The 21,835-nt window shown below is 44.1% G+C and overlaps 1 protein-coding gene across 3 annotated transcripts in view; it reads left to right on the top strand.

Annotated features, from left to right (window-relative positions):
- The first annotated feature begins 2,018 nt into the window (after positions 1-2,018).
- The window catches only part of tnika (TRAF2 and NCK interacting kinase a), a 53,663-nt gene continuing 33,846 nt past the window's right edge, over positions 2,019-21,835 (top strand). For all 3 annotated transcript variants that reach the window (XM_029494460.1, XM_029494459.1, XM_029494461.1), the window contains exons 1-2: positions 2,019-2,126; positions 12,319-12,384. In XM_029494460.1, the coding sequence (XP_029350320.1) occupies positions 2,070-2,126; positions 12,319-12,384 (123 nt within the window). In that variant the 5' untranslated portion in view covers positions 2,019-2,069. The remainder of the gene's footprint in view (positions 2,127-12,318; positions 12,385-21,835) is intronic.

Below are 21,835 nucleotides of genomic sequence, written 5' to 3'. Positions count from 1 at the left end.
TGTTTCCTTCATCACAACTATTTGCTCAGTGGTTGAGAATACCTTTTGTTAGATCATAACTCACCAGGAAGAGCTCCACACATGCAATGCCTGCAACTTTGAAAGGAAATCTGTGTAAGAACTTATTTCGTCTTGAATATTTTTCCAGAGTTTTTGATGAAAACAAAAAACTCTTGGGTTTTACTGAAAGAACAATCTGGCCAAGTAACACCACATTGAGGATAGCAATTACCAAGTACTGAAATAGATAAGCAATACAGAGTTCAGTATAATTGTATTTATGTATGTATTTAAATTACAGTGTACACAGAAAGGGAAAGGCGATACTCAAGAAATTCACCATCTGTTCCAATTTGCATGGAAGAATTATTAGCGAAAAAGAAATTAAGAAATTACACACAGGTGATCAGGTCTCTGCATCATACAGTACATAACAATGTGGAGGAACTTGGAGCCTGTGCTGAAATGCACTGAAAACATGTCCCAACACGGCGGAAAGGAACAATGTGTTAAAACAATTGCCCTTCTGAGGAAAAGGTTACTTGATGGAAATGCAAAGAGAAAGATCTTATAGTGTTTAATTATTTCCCCAATTCATTACTTCCTGCCCTGGAAGCAGGCTCCTCTTGGGAACACGTTGATTTTAAAACACAGTTTCAGTTCTTTGGAAATGTATGTTCTTTGGAAATGTATGGACTTCTCAGAGTATTTTGACATGCCTGAACTTGAACAGATGACAGAGGACAAAAATGAAAACAACTGTAAAATATATTCTATTGTGCCATCAAATGTCCGTATAACAGTGTTGCCAATATTAACTGCTGTTTGAATATGAGTCCGAATATAAATTTTAGTAGAGAGTGAGTATTCAAAAAAACACAACAACCCAAAGTGTAACAGAAGTACCTCAAACTATGCTGAAATACAACTCTACTACTTGATGACATACATTCGACCACGGGTCAGAACATCCCAACATCTGCTGCTTTTATTTAAAAACCTGCGTTTGAAGCCCCCAAACTTCATGAAAATGAATCTGGTAAAGCTAATATATATTTATATATATATATATATAAATAAAAAATGTAAAATGGTAAAAAAAAAAATAAAAAATCAACAGACTTTAGGGTCAATGTTTGAACTGTTTCAAAAATGAAAAATCCATTTAAGTCATATTTTAACGTGTCGGTGACACATTGTGCAGCCTAATATTGTACCGGATTGCCTGGTTTTGTGAGATGTCTGTCACTTTGTTCCACCCAGTCAATAAACAAAAGGTGATGGCTAAGACAGGATTACTTTTGTCAATACAAAAGTAATTATGAACAGCATAATTTGTCACCACTGAAGTTAGGTGCCTGTTTTCCTCCACATATATTCCTGAGAAAAACGACACGTGATTTAATTATAGGGAGCTGGCCTAAGCTGAAACTCTGAGGAACGTTTTGAAGAAACACAACAACACCAACAACAAAAGTTTGGGAGTCCCTGCCTCAGCAGACCCCGCCCCGGACCAGGCGTGGTTTTGTGCGCCCCCTCCCTCTGCCTGTATATCCACCGGCTGTCACAGCAGCCGCTGCAGGACAGCCACTTAGCGCATGCAGCAGCGAAGCTCCGCCGGCTCACCGCGGCCCTTCACCCCGCTCCGCGCCGTCTAAACCCCGCAGACATGGACCCGGAGGGACTGCTGCGCTCGGCGCTCCCGCTCCACACCCTCCGCGCTCCTGCGCTTTAGCCGTGCGCTCCCGGAGCCGAGGCCGACCGGAGGAGGGCTGATTTTATCCCGAGACATCCCTGTGTAGGGGAGAGAGAGAGAGAGAGAGAGACATAGAGAAAAAGCTGGGGGGGGGGGGGGAGGAGGAGGAGGACAGCAGAGACCCAGCAGAGACCCAGCAGCAGCAGAGAGGGACCACACAGTCGTGACAGCAGAAGCCGTTTCAGGATATCAAGCAAGCGAAACCCGCTTTTTCTGTTTCTTTTCTTTCTTTCTTTTCTTTTTTTTTTTTTTTTTTTTTTTTTTGCTTGTATTTTAAAAATTTCTTTTTGTGCGTGTGCGCGCGTCCTCCATCATGGCGAGTGACTCTCCAGCCCGGAGTCTGGACGAGATCGACCTGTCGGCTTTGAGGGTAAGAGGATGTGACACTTCCAAATGTTTAGTTCAGCTTTTTCTTTCCAACAAACAAACAAAAAGAACCGTCCCTAACCAACCCCCCCCCCCCCCAAAAAAAATGGTGTGTGCGTGGCGTGCGTGGCTTGCGTGCATGCGTGCGCGCTCTCTCGCTCTCTCCTCTCCTTGCACCTGACAGCGCTCTGAGAATAGGAGGCTGCAGGAGGCGGATGTTTGTGAGACCGGCCGCCACAGTGTGTCACATTATAGAGCAAATTATATATAGACCCTAACTAACGTGGCACATCTCCATCATAGTCAGTCACAGGAAGGCTAATGGTGTGTGTGTGTCTGTGTGTGGAGTCAGGTTGTGGCTGTGATTTTGCTGACCTGGATTGGGTGGGGGGGGGGGGTGGGGGGGGTTAGGTCCATCAGACACGCTGCTCTTCTTCTTCAGGCTTGGCTTGTGTTTAGAGAGTCGGACACAGACACAGCAACTTCACTTCAGATTTGAAAATGTTGGTCTCCTCTTAACCCCCCCCCCTCACCCACCAACCCCCTTTAGTGCTGTTCTGTGTGTGTGTGTGTGTGTGAGAGAGAGAGAGAGAGAGAGAGAGAGAGAGAGAGAGAGAGAGAGAGAGAGAGAGAGAGAGAGAGAGAGAGAGAGAGAGAGAGAGAGAGAGAGAGAGAGAGAGAGAGAGAGAGAGAGAGAGAGAGAGAGAGAGAGAGAGAGCCAACCTACCTGTACTAACTGGAGCTTATTCTCTCCATCAAAGCTGGAGCCTTACATGCTGCAATAGCCAGTTCTTTTGTTCATCCAATGTGTGCTGCACACACACACACACACACAAACAGCCTCGTGCGCTCGGGTTTATGCGTGGATACCCATGATTTTGCTTCGCTGGGCATGGCGTGTGTCATTCTGTGAATCTGTGTGTGTGTGTGTGTGTGTGTGGGTGTCTGCCAGGATGATAGTCATCTCCACACAAGTAAGTGAAGCTGCACGTAAGAAAAAACAAAAAGCTTTAGACCTGTTTGCTGCTCCGAGAAGCCAAACCCCAGCACTCAGACACACAATGCAGTTGTTGTCCGCCTGCTGCCTTCCATGTTTACCTGTCTGCTTCATTATGCCCGCTTGTCTGTTGTTGTTTTTTTTTTTTTTTTAATTCCCCTTATCCTGTCTGTCCAACCCCCCCCCCCCCCCCCCCTCCAATTCCTCTCTCTTGTCACGCCTGTGTACTTGTCAGTCTCCCAACATCCCTCACAACTGTCCATCCTTCCCCCCTGTATGCTGTTCCTGCCTTTTCATCCCCTTTTGTTTTTCAGCATCTCCTCCGTCCGTCTCACTGACTGAAGGCACCTCCTTGTCTATCTGCCACTTGTCTCTTGTCTTCTTAGCATTATGTCTCCCTTTGCCCAGCTCCCTGCCCTGCCCACATGAAGAGTAACGTCCTCATAGGAGGCGACTGGTGGTTCCACACCGAAAGCTACTTTTGTAGCTAGTGTGTGTTCTTGCTGTCGGGGGGGGGTTGGATAGAAGGGGGAAGGTGAAAGACAAAAGATGCAGGAGGAAATGGGGATTGAGACAGTCAGAGAAGATGAGGAGGGATGAGGAGGAGGAGGAGGAGGAAGCGTCTGTGCATTGGGAGTCAGCCCATGCGTGTCCTGTTGTTTCAGAGGTGTGCCAAGCGGCTGTCTCTCGCTGTGAGGCAGCCGCAAGGACAGAGGAATGTGTGCTTGTGTTTTAGGTGCCCTGATTGTGTATCTGAAGTACTGTAAGTCATCTAAACTGTGATTATCATGTCACACCTCTTACATGTGGTGTTTGCATACTTTCGTCAAACCCACTTGTAGTTACAAAAGACTCTATAGGAGTATAATATGAAACATGATATCTTTTAAGCTTAACTAGAGAAATATCTGATCCTTGCCGGTCTAACTGAGAACAGAACCGCCCCTCAGGTAAGCACAAAACAAGTTGCCTCACAAACTCACACCCCTCAGTGTAATTGGAGATGCCCTCCCAACCTGCGTGGACCGACTCTTTTCTTCTTTTCATTTCAACTCATCACAATACCACAAAATAAAACGCACACACACACACACACTCTCATATGACATAGTGTACAGTCAACCACTGGGCTGGCTAGACAGGAAGTAGGTCAGCTGGCTCTGATGATGTAGAGGGGGGGGGGTGGCTGATTATAATACTGGCATTGGGGGCAATGATGGGGGATTGTGTTGGTGCATGAATGTGTGTGTGTGTGTATCTGTGGGGGGGTTTAGAGGACAGAGCTTGTTCTTGCACTCAGCTGTGTTTAGGCGAACTGGCCACCTCTATCTCACACACACACACACACAGATACAAAGAGGCAGACAGCTGAGTGGAAAGTAAAGTGAAAGGAGAAGTGGCTTTTCATGTTTGATGTCTCTGCATTGTTCTCCTTTTTTCTTTCAGTGTCGATGTCTCGCTCTATTATGCTTTTTGTGGTCTTTGACATCCGCCTGCGTCACATCATCCTCAGCAGCACCTGCACAGATGCCTTCACTGCGGTCAGTCAGTCACTGACATCTAACCACAGTTTCACGTCCATGTGACTGACAGCGAGAGCAGAGAGCCGAGACGTTTTTTTTTTTTTTTTTTTTTTTAAACAAAAAACAAAAAACTGAGACTGTGGTTTTTATGTAGAGAAATGATGCGGACACGTGCGCACACACACGGGTCAGACACGTCAGAAGCTCGGGTTCATCCAGTCAGCTGACGAGAGCAACAGATGGCGAACCAGCAGGAAGTGCAGCCACACTCGCAGGCATGCTCGCACATGCTAGCAGTAGACGAGAACGCTGTGCAGGGACTCAGATGTGAGATCTGTGATGAAAGGGAAGGAAGGTGAGGATGAAAGGATGGCCACATGGTCAGGGGAAACCAAAAAAAAAAACAAAAAACAAAACAACCGAAAAACAGAAGCACAGGGAGAGCGCAGGATCGATGACACAAACAGGACGTGAGGTTGAATGCAGCTCTGAGAGACTGGCGGTGACAATGAAAGACACAGAAAGAGAGCGGGGGGGGAGGGGGGGGGGGGAGAAAGCCACAGAGGCTCTGCCCAGGCTAAAGGTGGAGATGTGACCAGTGACCAAAGTAGTCCAAGGCCTAGGCCCCTCTCCAGATCTGCTCCCTCCCTCCCTCTTCGCCCAGTAAGACCACATTCCTCGGCTGTTCACCATGGACGCCATAGTAACGGGGCCACAGCAGTGCCCAAGGCTTACACAGAGCTTATTCATGAATAGTCTATATACTGTATGGCAGTCTGTCGCTGAGAAATGCCCCTCTCCCTCCCACCCTCTTTTCTAGTCCACCGGCCTGCTTCTAGTTGACCTATTTTCCCCCCCAAGTCACTGATGGAGCCACATCAAGTCTTTAATTCCCTGCTACACTTTAAGATGTACGAGCTGTATTCACTAAATATAGAGTTTCTAATTTGAATTGGCCAAATTCAATTAGTAATCTTTGACATTTTACTTCTTTTTGACACTCGCTTGCCAATTTCAGGAAGGGCCCACACCAAGTAAAGGGAGGATGTATTTTCCGAAACACACAAATTGGTATTTTCCTGGGAAAGTCCCCCTTCTTCATACAAACAGCACCAGGTTGTTTTTCATGCAAGCACAGTTTCTGTGCAGGTAATTTAAATGAAATTCAAGGAAAAAGACATAAGGGTGGTAGCCACACCCAATTTTTCAAATGACTTCCTAGAAGTGCGGCGCATAAACAACACAGACAATCAGCAAAACTGTTGCCAGGACATAAAATAATATTATTCTCGATTCTAGCTTTGCATCATTACCAATAATACATTAAGGTCCAGTGTGCCTTAAAGACACTTCAGGATACATTTAAACAAGTATGCACAAGCTAACTCGCCTTTTCTTTTCCCTCCTTTGCTCTTGTGCTGTAAAACGCACACACGCACTCTTCATACGAAGTTCTTGAGAGAATCATGCACATGTAAACAAACCCATAGTAGGAAATGAATCCCTCCGTTGCGTCTGACCCACACGGTGTGGGGCAGGAAGGCAAGAAAGATGGGTGGAGGCAACAGAGGGAGGGAGCAGCAGGCAAAAAAAAAAAAAAGACTGATGAGGGAGACGTAGGGACAGATGGATGGAGGGATGAAAGGGAGAAGTGCTGGATGAAAAGTTGGCGTCAGAGTAGAAAGGGGCTGGGGGGGGGGGGGGCGCGTTTGTTAGCATTGCAGAAGAAACTGGAGTGGATCTTCGTTGGCGGGCTGTAAATCTGTGATTAAGAGTTGACTCCCGTTAATGTACTGCACATGTCTGGGTGAGACGTACTGGGAATTAGGCTACCATCGCATCTCCACGGAAAAGCAAGACGTGGTGAGCGATGTTGTTAAATGTAAGTGGTTTTTATAAGAGGCAGTCTCGGCCCCAGCACGACTCCTATCATCCTCTTAGGGTCTCTAATTCAATCCACCTTCACTTCTGTGTAATTCACTTTCTGTAGACACTAACAGCACTCACCTGGCTGCTGTCTGCTGCACAGGCACATAGATTAAACATACACAGCAGGTCTGCATGAACCCTCTAATAAACAGTAAGGGTTAGAATTAATCACACACAGATTTATTTCTCTTATTAATGCCTGACCTCTCACGTGGGCATTGGGCATTTTAGTACAATTCATGAGGCACCAGGGTAAGAAATTTTCACTTCCTGAGAAGCATACAGGGTTAACTTTGTCATATTTAAACTAGAATTGGTCATTTTTTCCATTTCTTGAGAGAAGTGGAAGTCCAATATGGGGAATACTGGACTTTTGCTCCTTTTAGCCACGTTTATTTATTCCTGCTTGCTACGTCTTGCTAAATGCTAACTGTGTTAGGCCTTTTGTGGGGGAGAGGTGGCACAAAGTGGGTGTATAGAAACTATAGGTTTGTAAGAGTGGTGAGACTGAATTATAGCAGTAAGAGCAGTAATAACTTGCAATAGTCCCGGCCTTTGCCCAATGCCAGCTGGTAATTGGGAATTTTGTCTGATATCATCACAACACAACATTTACTAATGTTCAATTGTCCAAAAATTAAAATACAACCACTTTACTCGATCATGCATGTAATTTGTCAAACTTTATATTTGCTGGCTGCATTCAGTCAATGAATCACATGCAGAATTGCCCAATAAGGGAAATAATCCTGAGCTGTGACACAGCTCTGCAGGCAGTATTTATATGAAGTAAACCTCAAATGTTCTTTTCATGACAACAAAGAACAAACTGATGTGTGTTTCGGTCTTTGTTTCCTTCTAATCCACAAAGCCAATTTTCTGTGTTAGTAATGTATGTGATGGATGTAGATAGTAACATTTGATCTTGAACTGATAAGATAAAGCATGACATTTCATCTAAGGCCTCTGTCTGGGGCAAATATGTTTTATTTTCCTGGCTATGAAAGCGTTTATAGCTGATGCTTTAGTGAACATTTTTTTTTTTTTTTTTTTTTTTTCTTGACCTACAGTAAACCTTCTCTTATTTTATTAATTGAATCGGTCAAACTCGGATATTAGCCAAAAGTTGTTTGGATAAGAATATTTGTTGTTCAAACAGGGTGGTTTGCCTGCTTATCATGCTGAAGTGTTATATGCATAGATATGTCTGCTGCTCTTGGTTTGAATTGAAGTGCTGACACTGAATCAGAAAGTTGAATGTCAGCCAGAGACACATAAGCAACGCGAAAATGGAGAGCTGCTGTTCATAGTTCTTAAAAGGAGTGCTCGTCGCAATTTGGCAAGTGACAATAGCTGAATAATTAACATTAATTGCTCAGCTTCCCCAATCAGCAAGTTGTGTCTTTAGTTGTCACTTGAGATGTAAAAATGCACGAGGAAAACACCGTGTGTGTCTGCCTGTCTTAATGATGCTACATGAGCCTTAGCAAAGAAAGGCCATTTCATTTTTAATGTGACTGATTAAATTGGTCAAACTTTGATAGTAGATCACACGGTATGCCCAAAAATCACATTTCAATCATTTTGAAGGTGATACGAGTCACAATTTCTCAGAGTTTTCATTTAATGCTCACTAAACGCTTTTTTAAAATCAAGATATCAGATGTTGAATCTGACCACAGTCAGTTTTAAATTGTGTATATATATATATCGCCTTTGTGGTGTGGAAACGCTAATGTGTTATGATTGGTTCAGCCATCTTAGGCCCATAGCAGTTTGGGTTTTGTTTTTCTTTCTATGGAAGTTTTTTTTTTTAGGCTTAAGTTTAGAGGCGGGTTTAGCTATCTTATGGTTAGCCAAGAGTTAAGGTACGGAATGCAGTGGGGAGGATTAAGTTTAGGTGAAGGAATGAACGAATGAATGCAGTCGGTGAAAGTCCTTACATATGTTGCAAAGCGGCTTTCCTGAGAACTATAGCCCTGCACTCTAAAACCCATTATTTCTAATGGCCTGTGCAGCACATGGACCAACATCCTCCCACTTGGAGAAAACAGTGGATTCATTGCTGCATTCATCTCAGTGTTTTTGGTGCCCAAAGTGGATTCAACTTCATCCAAATTTTGCTCAAAATATGCTTTTGAATATGGCACTGAATTCTGCTGAGATAGCACTGTTCCTTCTTCAGACTTCCAGATAAATGGTGAGTGAGGTTAAGCAAATTGTGTCCTATCTCAAAGACGCTTAACATCCTCATTGCTGTTTGGAAAACCTTTGAAAAATAACTTTTCTTTAAAATCTTCTTATAGATATTGAAGGAAATCGTGCTACTTTGTAGGATTGGGAAACTTTCAGACGTCTGATTTGTTATGACTTTGAAAGCAAAAAAAAAGAAGAAGAAACATTGTGGAGAAATGAGTGTTCATCATGTCTCAGTCTTACTTCCCCCAGCACTTTTAATATTCTTTTAGCTATATTTAATTTGTTTCTGTCATTCGGTGGCGTCAATGCACACATGCACTGTGATTCATTTGTCATGTGGCAGTCATGTGACTCTGGCAAATGTCTAGCACAAACACAAATTGGGGAAAAAAAAAGGTGGGGGGTGCAGGGCAAAAAACAAACAACAAAAATTGCTCCAGTCATACGGAACTCTAAACAACAGCCGTGCACATAAACGCACACGCATGCAGCCAAACTGACAAAGCCCGGTGCCTGCAGAGAGCTCATTTTGCAAGTGGCCTATAAAATATGAATGATATCGTGCTATATTTTTATCAGTGAGCCCGAGGACATGTATGAACTGGAGCAGCAAAAATGCTCTGTTTCTCCAGCCACAGCACTCATTTTATATTCTGTGTGTGGAGGAAAGCTCCACATGCATGCTTGCATCATGTGCTTGTGTTCCCTATATGCATAAGCAATCACCGCATGTGCTTCGTGTGTGTGGCTTGCATGGGTGTCTTTTTTTTTTTTTTTTTTCTTTCCATATACACACACATATATATATATATCCGAATGTTTCTGTGAGATGCAGAGGGCGCATCCTTTAGATGTGTCCCGGGAGTTGCTGTCAGAACTTTGTACGCTGCTCTGAGAGTTAATTCACACGGCTGCCAAACGCACACGCTCGCCTTCGCATTTGGAGAGTGAAAAAGGAAATGTGTGGAGGAAAAGTGTACCTGCATAAGCTGAAGGCCCGATAGGCGTGCAGCTGCACTGCTTGCTTGCAGAACGCTGCTGTCTGCACTCTTGAAAGAGGCTTGCAGTCTCTCAGACTCCCTCTTTCGCACGTACACAAGCGTTTCGTTAGACACGCACTCTTCATTTTGTGCCCACTCGCACTCGTTAGAACATTTGAACACTAGCCCTTGTGTAGGAGTGTGCTTTGGGCTCAGTGTGTGTGGTTATGAGTGTGAGAGACGGAGACAGCAGGAGGATGTACTTGAGACAAAGTGTGAGAAAATGAGTTTGTTGTGTGTGTGTTTAAATATTAGGGAAAGTGTATGTTTCTGTGTCTGTGTGCCTGCAATATGGAGAGAAAGAAAGATGGGCGGAGGAAAAAAAAAAAAAACCCTAACAGGAAAAGGAAGGAAAGAGCAAGAAAAGCACAAGGCCCTATCTTCAGAAACAGCTGACAGGTTGACAGGTCTGCTGAGACCCGCAGAAACAAACACACAGAGACAAAGTGTAAGGGGATGAAGAAAGGGCTGCAGAAAGAGGAAAAAAAAAAATAGGAAAGCATAAACGGCTGATAATACAGAAGGGAGAAACAGTTAACAGAGTTAAAGGGCACACTTTGTCTGTACAACGTATAACAATCTGGTCTCCAAAATGTGTTTGAGAAATTTCTTTAATTTTGGCCATGTTCCTGCAATTTCCTTCGTTATGTACCATGGTAGCTGTTATGTTGTGCCAGTAACGATACAGCTGAAGTTCAACTGGGAAGAGGGGGGAAAATAGAGAATTGGCATGCAAGAAAAAGCACAGAGAGAGAAAGAAACAAGAAGAGTGATTAAGAAAAAAAAAAGATGAGTGAGGAAACTGGAGGAAAGAGACAGGGATGGTCATGTGGTGTGTGTGCTTTTACAGTGGAAATAAAACGATGCTTTATTGAGAAGGGAATTGTCTGCGAAAAGGGTGTATCATGTAATTTCATCTGTCCTCCAGCTTTGCATGAGTTCCAGCTCAGATCTACACAATAGTGCAGTTTATTTTGGTGAATCAGCAAAGAAATGAGCCTCTAGCTTTGCCCACTGAAGAAGATCTAATTTTTAAACATCTTCTGTCTCGTCCCTGGATGATAGTACAGAGCGATTTTCAAATAATAATAATAAAAAATGGTTATGAAAATTGGATATTTGTATATTTTCAGCGCACACAATAGAATTGGCTGAAAAGTCAACGAAATCCACATTACTAATATTGAGTTATGAGAATTGCAAGCATAAAATCCACATTATTCTGAAGAAAACCACAGGCCTGTTGTGTTAGAAGATCATTTACAGTGTTGGATCGCTGACAATATACCTTTACAAAAACTGAACTCGAATCTCTTAAGTTGATGAGGAGCCAAGAAAAGTTACTGGCACCCCAAGCAGAAGGAACGTGGCATAAAGTCCATGTAGAAAAGTGTGTATATGTAACATTTGGAAAACTTTATAAGGGGCATTGGACCCACGGGTAGGACAGAAACATAAGAGAAGCTGGTAAAAAGCCTCAGTGTTTCTGGGACTCTGTTGAAACAAGAGGAGTGTTAGAAAAAAAAAAAAAAAAAAAAAGAGAGTACTTGTCCTGGACTCCATCAGGAATGAGGGAGAGGAAGGGAGAACACGGAGATAAAAGAGTGAGAGAGACATAGATGGACCGGTTTGGCTAAAGGAGCGGAGAGAGAGAGAGAGAGAGAAGGAAAGAGAGGGTGAATACCAGCTATTGTTGCAGCAACACATAGCAAATAGGAAGGGGGAGGTGTGTGTGTGTGTGTGTGTGTGTGTGTGTGTGTGTGAGAGTATATTTGTACTTGTGGGCTTGTGTGTGCACAGGGGTCAATGGGTTTTAAGCTCTGTTCGAGCTGTTCCTTCTCAGAGATGGGTTGAGTTCTGTGTTGGCAACCGGGCGACTGTGGGCTTAAATTATTAGCTGGTCTGGATTGGAGCCTAAAACAATCCAGGACTGCATTTCAGAACGATGTATCAACACCCGGAGAGCTCGGTTGGTAGAGCAAGACACCAGCAGTGCCCCGGTCAGTGTTGTTTTGCTGCTGTAGTGCCGAGCAGCTTAAGTTTCGAGCCTCCTCCGTGGCTGCCAATGCTGATGTCAGCAAGTATCCACTGAGCAAATCTAATGCTTATCAATTCATTTTAGCGTCTTAGCGTGATAGCGTTTGCTTAGTCGCTCTAAACGCAAAGTACAGTGTTTGAGCAAACGTCAGCCGTCAGTTATCACATTCTTCACATCCACCTCAGAGGAGAAAGTCAGGGCATGACCAGTGTTATTACAGTTCATCCTGAGGGGGGCGTGAATGTCTTCACAGAGTTTTAAAGCAATCCATCTAATCGTTGCTTCAATCAGGGCCCAAAGTGAACAACTGTGCTGCAGGCGTGGCAAAAAAACAAATAAAAAATTGCGGTGCTTTGTCATGATCAGTGTCTGATCGAACTGGAGAATTGTAACGCATTTTGACTTAAATATTTTAATGAACGGCAGTCATACCAATTGCAATAATCATGCTGCTTGTCCTGTCTTTCCAGGATCCTGCTGGCATCTTCGAGCTGGTCGAGCTGGTGGGAAATGGCACTTATGGCCAGGTGTACAAGGTAAGAGCATGTGCACACAGTACACTCCCCCATCCTAGAGAAAACGGGCAATAAGAGCAGTGCACAAGCTTGAGAAAAATGCACTGAATGTAAAAAAAAAAAAAAAAAAAGACAAATGGAGAGGAGAAGAAGAATCTGGGTCACGTTCAAGTGCTTTTAGCAGAAGTTCCCTCACTTCCTTTTTCTTATTTCCCTACTGTACATTTCTTCCTCTACCTGTGCACGGACCTTTTACTTTTCCCTCAGAGATGAGATATTTTAAGAGGAAGCCTTCGGCAAGAAGTATTTACGCTTCGTCTGGCATTGTGACATCACAGTGGTTTGTGGAGTCTGCTGTCAGCTGGACTCAGCAGCTCGCCGCTGTCATTTAAACACTCCCCCTGTCTGAATTTCCTCTTCCCTCCGAGATGGTCGTCCATCCTGCGGTCCTCATTTCCTTTTCCTGTTTCTGCTCCTTCCCATCCTGCAGGATATCCCATGTCTGCAGGAAGTTGCAAGAGCAATGTGGCACTTTGTTCAACAACCTCGGCCTGGAATAAACATATTTGTTCAACTACATGACGGGCTCTTGTGAGAGCTTTTATTTTGCGTGTGCGTGTGTGCGCACGCTTGCGCCGGTGTGTCTAATGGAGCAGAGAGTCAAGGTCGGACGATAATGGAGACTGGTGCTTCTTTCAGCTGATTAGACCAGATGAAAGGTCGGGCAGAGGTCGGAGAGGCATCTCCAAACTTCTAGAAATAATACGACATCCACGTGTGTTTGTGTGGCTGCTTGAGCCGACAGCAGGCAGCCAAAAAAAAAATATGTATAAATAAATAAATAAATAAAATACATGAAGGGGATGGAGAACAGGAGAGTTATGTGTATCCATTTATTGCTGACTCTGCTGTCTTGGTGAAAGTCACGGTTCATTTACTGGCCGACATTCAGCCGGTCTGTTCCTATACATCACTGAGCCACAGAATGCCTATGGCAACAGCACCGGCCTGTTGGCTCAGGAGCCCATTAAGATCATCCACACTGCTTTGTGATTGGAGCCTTCACAGTGTCTCATACTCCACACTGAACTTTATTCTGTTACCACTGCGTGTTGGCAGCCTCCAAACTAATATTTCATTCCAGCGTATTTGCTCTTAAAATTTCCTGTTGGTGCTAAATATAATGACCATATAAAGCTCTAACCCTAACCCCGCAGGTGTAAACTGGAAAATAAAGTAGACATAAATAAGTGAAAACGAAATGGGAACATTTGAACATGTTCATTATGAAATTTGGAAAATTAACATCCTCTATAACACCAATCTTTTGATTATGATTTATGATTAGATCTTGGCGATGTACTCATGACCTTTTCTGACAGATCTTTTTTTCTTTCTTAATGAATTAATCAAGCCAATCACATTAGTGATTGATAATGGGGGGGGGATAAGAATGTAAAAGAAAATTATGCATTTTAACTTAAAAAAATGGTAAAAGTTCCTTCTAGTGTGTAGATTCATATATTAGCCCAGAGTGCTGTGGAAGTAGGCACAGATGTAAACTAGAAAGGATTGGACTCATACATACAGATAAGGAGCAGAGACACTTGAGCAAAAATGCCATCTATTTAAATTCCTCAGGTGAGTGAGCCCCCGAGACGCCTGAAAAGGATCAACTTCTCGTGAGCAGGTGAATCTCTTAGTCACTGAGACGATAAATTGACCTTGAGTGTTGTGAGCATTAGTGAACTTGAACAGCGTTGGCTTTCTCCAAACCATTTTTTTGACACTTGTAAAAGCAACACGCAGTACAGTGTAGGTAGCTCTTCGCCTTAGTGCCCCCCCCCAGTCCAGATCGATGGATCTTTGTCAGTGTGCTGCCGAGTGGGAACAGCTGGAGTCTGAATGGCTGCTCTGATGCAAAGGTTATTCGGGCGGCCTGTAAACATGATTTTACACCTTCTTTTGATTCCGAAAATGAATTTAATTTACTTGGCGGCAAAGTTTCAGTTTAGTTTAAAAACTCTGCGAATTCCCAGGCAGCTCCTCGAGGACGTAGAGAAGCAATGCAAACTGTGTTATTTTGCTCCTTGTTGAATGGAAGTGTAAGATTTATGCAAATTATCCGCAGTTCTCAATGTTATGAGAAGAAAACTAACCACTAATTTACTTGCTTCTAATTTCATCAAAATGAAAAAGTAGCTGCTGAGGGACAAGTTTTTTGTTTTTTACTATATTTGAGGTTATTAAAACTTTCATAAACCTGCTGTGAAAATGAAAAATGCATGTGCACCTGACATTTTTTATTGTACAGGATTATGATATTAAACATTACCAAACAAGGAACAGCATTGCAAATTATTATTACAATTTTTTTATTTGTTTTTAGCATTTTCTTTCCCACAGCAGAATCGAAAGCATGACTCCCAGTCTGCGTCCTGCTGCAATAGTCTTTCCCCTGCACACTTTTGTGTAATGAAGCTGGAGACATGTAGGTTCATTTCTACCCATGCACGATGTGTGTGTGGTCGCCGCAGTGTTTTATGTTATTGGTTATAGAGGGCCAGTAATGTGCCACGTAGCGGCCGCTCTGTGATTCTGGGAGCGAGAGATAACAGGTTTATCAACAATTCCACTGCCCCGTCTAGTTAAATGATAGAGATCTATCCATCAGTGCTCTCCACTCTCCTTTTTTCCTTTGCACATGCACTCTCTTTTCTATTAGGGGGAAAAAAAAGCCATCCCAGTTGATTTTTTTTTTGTTGTTGTTGTTGTTTTGTTTAGTTTTTTTTTTTTTTTGCAGTTTGTGTTTTTTGTTGCAGCAAAAAATAGTTTGGCCAAGAAGAGCGACAGACGAGTAGCCGCAGTGCAAAGATAATTTTAGCTTGACTTCTGTCTCTGTCTCCCTTTCTCATCTTACATCTCAATGGCGGTTTCCTTTCCTTGTTTTTCCTCTTCTGTCTACCCATCCCATCCTCGTCTCCTCATTCCTTCCTTGCGCACATTTCTCTAATCAATATGTAATCATGTTTTTCTTCTTTTTTTTTTTTTTCCATGTTATTTTTTGGGGGGGTGGGTTTAAACTTCCCCAGTGAGCTGTACTTAAGGGAGCTGCCTGTGCCTCCAGTTTGTGTATATATAGCTTCTACTGGCTGCTCTAAAAGGGCCATAAATAGAGAACATGGGTAATGCTGAATAATTAAACACATTCTCTCTCCACCTCCCTCCCTCTCCATCTTCCACTCTCTGTATCTTCCTTAAGCTCTTTCCCTTCTCCAACTGTTGTCACTCCCTCTCATCATCTGCCTCTCCATCGCTCCCCAATTGGCATTTCCTTCTTTTATATTGCCACATCGTTCTTCTGCACCCTCTTGTTCCCCAGCCCTCCCTCCTGTTTAATATATATATTTATGTGTGCAAAAGTATATGTATTATCCCGCTTGTGCTTTTCTGGTGTCTTGCCCCTCTGTCTTTCTGTCTAAAACGTGAATATTCACATTGGTTGGTTTTCCAAATTGAGAAAGCACTCAGTGCCTCACATGGCGCTACGGTGGGAGGCGGGAACGAAGGGTGTCGGCGACCAGCCGTTGGGCGTAATACTCACCATCTGACGGGCGTGCTGATTGGTTGACTGACAGACTTATTGATTGACTAATTGATTAATCCCACCGCTTTGTCATTCCTGCTGGAGAAGTCATTTTTCTGCTTGATTGATACAAGGACAAGTTGAAAGGGGCGGCTAATCATATCTCGGTGCCCAAAGCACAGAACAGCACCGACACATACGTGCACTCATGTGCACAAACAAGTGAACGATGACACAGTCAGCCCATTGTCTCATCGACTGTCTCCTCGGCTTTGGCAGCAATAAAACATTTCCGGTGTTTGTGTGGGTTTCTGTACGTGTGTGTACGTGTGTGTGTGTACGTGTGTGTGTGTACGTGTGTGTGTGTGTGTGTGTGTGTGTGTGTGTACGTGTGTTTTCTCCCACTTTTTCTCCATCACACTGCTGTCACCATGCAGTTAAGAAGCAGGAAAAAGAAAGGAAGAGGAGGCGACCAATCTTTTCTTCTCTCCGATGAAAGAACACATCCACTCAGCTCCTCCTGAGGCAAAGTGCTTCACACACTCTTTAAATATTCACCAGTCAGCCTAACACACACGCACATTCACACACAGTAGAGCAAAAGAATCAGTCGGGGACCTGGGCCGTATGAGCTTTTATGTGCTCACCTACTGTGACAGCGACTGTACAAAGAGCAGCTGTGTGTTTTTGCAGTTACTGCCCCGGTGTGTGTGTGTGTGTGTGTGTGTGTGTGTGTGTGAACAAGCATTTGAAGGAACATGCATGTGGTCACATGACCTCTGCCAGTCGGAAGTTGTCAGGAGTGAAGGTGCGGTTCTGTTGATCTTTATAGGTGAAGCGTTGAGATCACACACGGAGGCGTGTGCAGCTCCGACCTCAAAAATTTCTGATAATCCCACAACAATGGCAGTCCGGTGTCTCAAATTTATCAACATAAAGGATGGGATGTAGCGAAAAGGGATGTTTCATCTCATCATCCAATCACACCTGTATCCCCCACCCTCTCTCACTTCCTCTCTGTGTGTGTGTGTCTCTTACCTGCAGTGTCCATGTCTGCTTCCCTTCCACACCACCTCCTCCTCCCCCCTCTGCTCTTTTAAGAACCAAATACAACTTCAAAGATGTTTTTTTTTTCTTTAATCTTACTTATCTGCTGGAAGTCACACAGCAAAGGACTTTGGGAGATTTTTCTCTCTGCATGCTCGCCACAGCCACCCCTCCACCGCACACGTGCATGGGCGCAGGCACACACATAGGCACACACGGCTCAGAGAAGCAGCGTGAAGTGAGAAAGCCTGGCATAAGAGACTGAAAGAAGATGGAAGATAGACTGACTTCATTTATTCGTCTTTGTTTGATGTTCTAAATTCCTCCTGTTAGTGTTTGACAGCAGGAAGAAAGATCAAGGAGTCGAGCACACAGTCTGTATCTCTCTGAGAGAGACCCAAATTACAGACGGCATTGATAGACAAAACCAAAATGGCAACTTGACAAATCAGTAGTCGTCTGTACGCTCTCCACCGAGTGTGTCATTTCTGCCTCTGCACATCATTTCATTTAAAACTTTGAACGGTTGATGGAAAACATACCACCGTAACACAACACGAGCCAATGAGTGTTTTTACTAATTTAGAAATGCTTCTTGTCTCTGTAATAGACCAACCTTTTCATTGCTGGCCTGTCCAGTCCTCCCAGACACCCCCATCCTCTTCCCATTGTATCTCTTCTTTTACTCTTAAAGTAGCAATTATTGTTGTAATACAGATTATATTCAGTCCTGGTGTTAGCATATATAAGTATAAACCCTATAACCCTAACCCTAACCCTAACCCAATTCTTAAATAAGGTGATTTTCAAAAGAAAATCAAAAGCTGGTCTCCGGCTGATGGGACACGGAGTAGAAACCCACCATGATGCTGTAATTTAGGTCTCTGAATCTCGTCGTTGGCAACGACACCCTCGTGGTCGTGGGACTCATTCTCCTCTAGAAGATATATAGGCTAGTCATGCTCACTGTGCCAGTAAATCGCAGTTAGCATGACATTGGCGAGTGAAAAAAGGAGTGTAGAACTGTATGGAAGCATCAGAGCTAATGGGGATGCTGTGAGAAGGTCTCATCCGCCAGCTGTGGGGATCAGGCACCGTTTGTGTCGGCCTGTTTTCCCCGGTGACGCCTCGTTTCAACTTTGTGTCATTGCTCCTGTATTGCTGTATTTTTGTTGTTTGGTTTCAAGCATTGCGCTGCCGCTGACACACACACACACATACACACACACACACACGCACGCACGCGCTCAGACACTTCCATCTCTGAAGTCGTTATGAATGATCGGTGAACTGTGACTGAGGTGGATGTCGCTTGTTTCCGTGGGAACAGCAGACGTGCTGTTCGTTGTGGCCATGTTTGGCAACACGGACACACACACACTCACGCACGTACGCTCGCTCACATCTGCCGCTGTGTTCATTAGCCTACATACATCCTCCCTCTGTCCTCCCCAAGGCCACACGCTCCACTTACCCACAATTCACTCTTGTCACCCAGACCTGGGTCAATTTTGCATTCCCTCTCTCTTACGATATGTTTTGCAGCCGGATCCACCGCTCTTTAATTGTTGGCGTTCACTGTAAAGAGCTATTTATTCGAAGCCGCCTTCCTTCAGTTTGAATTACTGCTCATCGATAGCTAAATCGATAACCTATACCAGGCCTGCCTCTTCCTCTTTATTCTCTGCCCACAACTTTTTCTAAAGACTAAACTGTTGCTCTGAGTCTTTGTTTTCTTTCCCAGCTCTCCTTCATCTGTTCACACCCCCGCTCCCGAAATCACCACCTCTAGCTGTTTCTTCCTCCCCCTTGCCTTTTCCCTCTCTCTCCTCCAAGCCCGTACAGTAAATCAGCTCGGCTGTTCCTTTGACCTCCAGAGCTGCTGGAGCGTGAGTCCCAATGTGCTGAACCTGCCGCTCCTCCTCCCCCTCCTCCTGTACAGTGTTCCCTCACTCGTGCTCACTCTCTGACGCTCTGACTCTGCTTGTTCTGCAGATGTTGTGGTGTCAAGTGCGTGAGTGGATGCGGCGCACACGGCAAACGGAGTGAATTAGCCATTGAGTGCATCAGCGAGTTAACCTGCAAATAACTCCGAGGTGGATTGTTTGCATGGACTGTTTTTAAGGGGAGTGCACTGCAGATCAGATGCGTTTCAATGACGTCAACATTGAAACATCACGCTTCTTAATGCGAACACCGAATTTGTCGTTCACTTAGAATAAACAAGAAAGCGCAAGTGGTTCATCATCTTTCTTGGGATAGGAAGATAGACGTTCTTTCCTGTTTCTTAATTTTCATTTTATACCACAACCATGGGGAGTGACAGATCACTGGTGCTGTTTTTGACTTTTGGGTTGATGTGCCCGCATTTTTGATTATTTAGCACTGCACCAAATCCCCGAACTGACCCCATAAAAGCCCATTTTTTTGTCTCCATAGTGTGTCCAACGGCTTGTTAATTAGCTTGTAGTACTGTGAAGAGGCAGGTTAATGAGCAGCTATAATTCAGACTGCTGATAGATTATTGTTTCAATAGGCTTTAGCCGATAACACCAGTTCACTCAGAGTGGAATCAAGGCGTGCTGGCTGTCTGTCCACAGCGTTTAGCTTCATTTTCCCTGCAAACTCTCCTCGCTGGTCAATAAAGCCCTCTGGACTATTCTACAGATCATTGCTCTCATCTTTCATCCCCTCATTGTTCTTTCTTTCCATCATCACCTCCGCCTCCATCCCATGCAGCCGCCTCCTCCCGCAAACTCTCTACTTGTATATATTTCCCTCATCTTCACTCGTTTTAAATCTCTTCCTGTCTCTATCTTCTCCTCCCGTTGCTTGCTTTCTCAAGTCTGACTGTGAGAGCAGCCTCGGGGTGCTTCTATATTTCCTGGGCAGTTCAGAAGTAGATTGGAATGGAGGCCTTTGTCACTTTTATTTACTGCCTCACTGATTCCACAACAGCGCGCGTACGTGCCAATGTGTGCACATGCACTGGCCTGTGTGTGTGTGTGTGTGTGTGTGTGTGTGTGTGTGTGTGTGTGTGTGAGCACGTGTGAATGCAGAATGATTGCAGGTGTTTGAACTGCAATGAGGTGTGTCTGGGAGCATTGCCCTCCTATTTCTCTGGACTTCTTCACACAGAACCACACGTGTATTGTTTGTTAGCCGAAAGTAGCTTTAATTCTGCATCACAGCTTGACGGGATTTTACGACCGACAAACTAGAACCCGTGGTTGTTGATACCAGGGTGCAGACTGAATCAGCGGTTGTCTGACATCCTTCAACCGTCACCCATCTGAACTACAATTTGGTTTACAAGAGTGTGTGTGTGTGTGTGTGTGTGTGTGTGTGTGTGTGTGTGTGTGTGTGTGCGCGCGTGTGTGTGGAGGGGGTAGTAACTGCCCTCTAGGACAAACAGAAAGACAATGTGTAGATTCAAAGCCCAGGGGCGCATCCCATAGCCCAATTGTCCCCTGTGATACAGTTACCATGCCGACAGGCTTTATGCCAGAAAAGCATGCTTAGATGACATCCAGTCACCTCTTGCCTGATGTATGTGTGTTGGTGTGGATTATCATGACAGCACAGATTAGGATTATAGCGTGACCCATTTCCATTTAACATAGATCTTGCAACACAATCTGCCAATTCATTTCCACTTTTGGGTGCATGTGTATGCATGCACGTATGTTTTTTTTCTTCCTGTTTTCCTTGTAAACAGAGTGCGCATGTTATAGAACCATGGTGGTTCTAGTCACTGTCTGTGAAAATGGTTCAGTTTATTAGTGTAAAGCAATAAATGAGTAAGGTTTTAAAGAAGTGATGAACAAACACCATTCTCCATTTATGCAACATGTTCCTCTTTGGTCACATGCTCTGAAATGCCACTTGGACCTGGAACACACTGTCAAGCGCCCCCCAAAAAGCCAAATTTGCAACTGCACTTGCATACTTCAGCACATTAAATGTCTCATGTTAGTTTCACGTCTCTGGAAGATCGTTTCTTTCTTGAAATGAGTAAAAACGAAACTTCGTGGGCAAGTCTTAATTAATCTTAATTAGGCCTGGCTTTTGGACGTAGTCCCGATAATGAGATTTGAAGTAAATGAGTTGCATCAGTTGCAGCGTGTGGAACTACTGGCATACGTCTCTGTAGTTCAGCTTTTAAATTATGTACTTGAAGGAAAAATCAAGAAAGATCAATTTTTAAGTTTAAGTTCAGAGCTTTTGCGCGCTTGTTCATTTCAAAAGTAAAAAATTGGATGGCTTCTTGTTGACCTTGCAGCTTGGCCACAGACTGACTCTGAGGACAGATGCACTGTGAAATTCAGCTCTCAGCGAACTAGCTGTCTGCTCATCCACTCCCTCATTTCTCAATCACTTCTACCCCGACCACCTTCTACCCCCTCCTAAATAACAACTCACCCATATCTTCACAATTGTCTCTTATTCCCCTGTCCTCTGCCTCTTCGTGGTTGTCTGACTGAGTGTGTATGTTTAAGTGTTGTGCCCACTGTACTCTGGCCTGCCAAGACTGTTGCTAGGCTACGACAGGAAGTGTCCTGCATAGTAAATGTGTCCGAATGGGGGCTTAGGGATGAGGGGGGGGGTTGTTTAATTGACTTGGCAAGGACAGAGATGTGCACTCAAACAAACAAAACTGTAGAGGCATTTTCTCTCTCTCTCTCTCTCTCTCTCTCTCTCTCTCTCTCTCTCTCTCTCTCTCTCTCTCTCACACACACAGACACATACACAAAGAATTCCTGTGTGTCATGATATCCACCAGCAGGTTGAATTAAGGTAGTAGTGGCCTCATCTGCATGAGACTGCATAAGAATGATG

The sequence above is a fragment of the Echeneis naucrates genome, chromosome 22 (genome assembly GCF_900963305.1).
Source record: "Echeneis naucrates chromosome 22, fEcheNa1.1, whole genome shotgun sequence".
Lineage (NCBI taxonomy): Eukaryota > Metazoa > Chordata > Actinopteri > Carangiformes > Echeneidae > Echeneis > Echeneis naucrates.
Note: the sequence above shows the minus strand (reverse complement) of the source record. Positions and strands in the feature narration are given on the sequence as shown.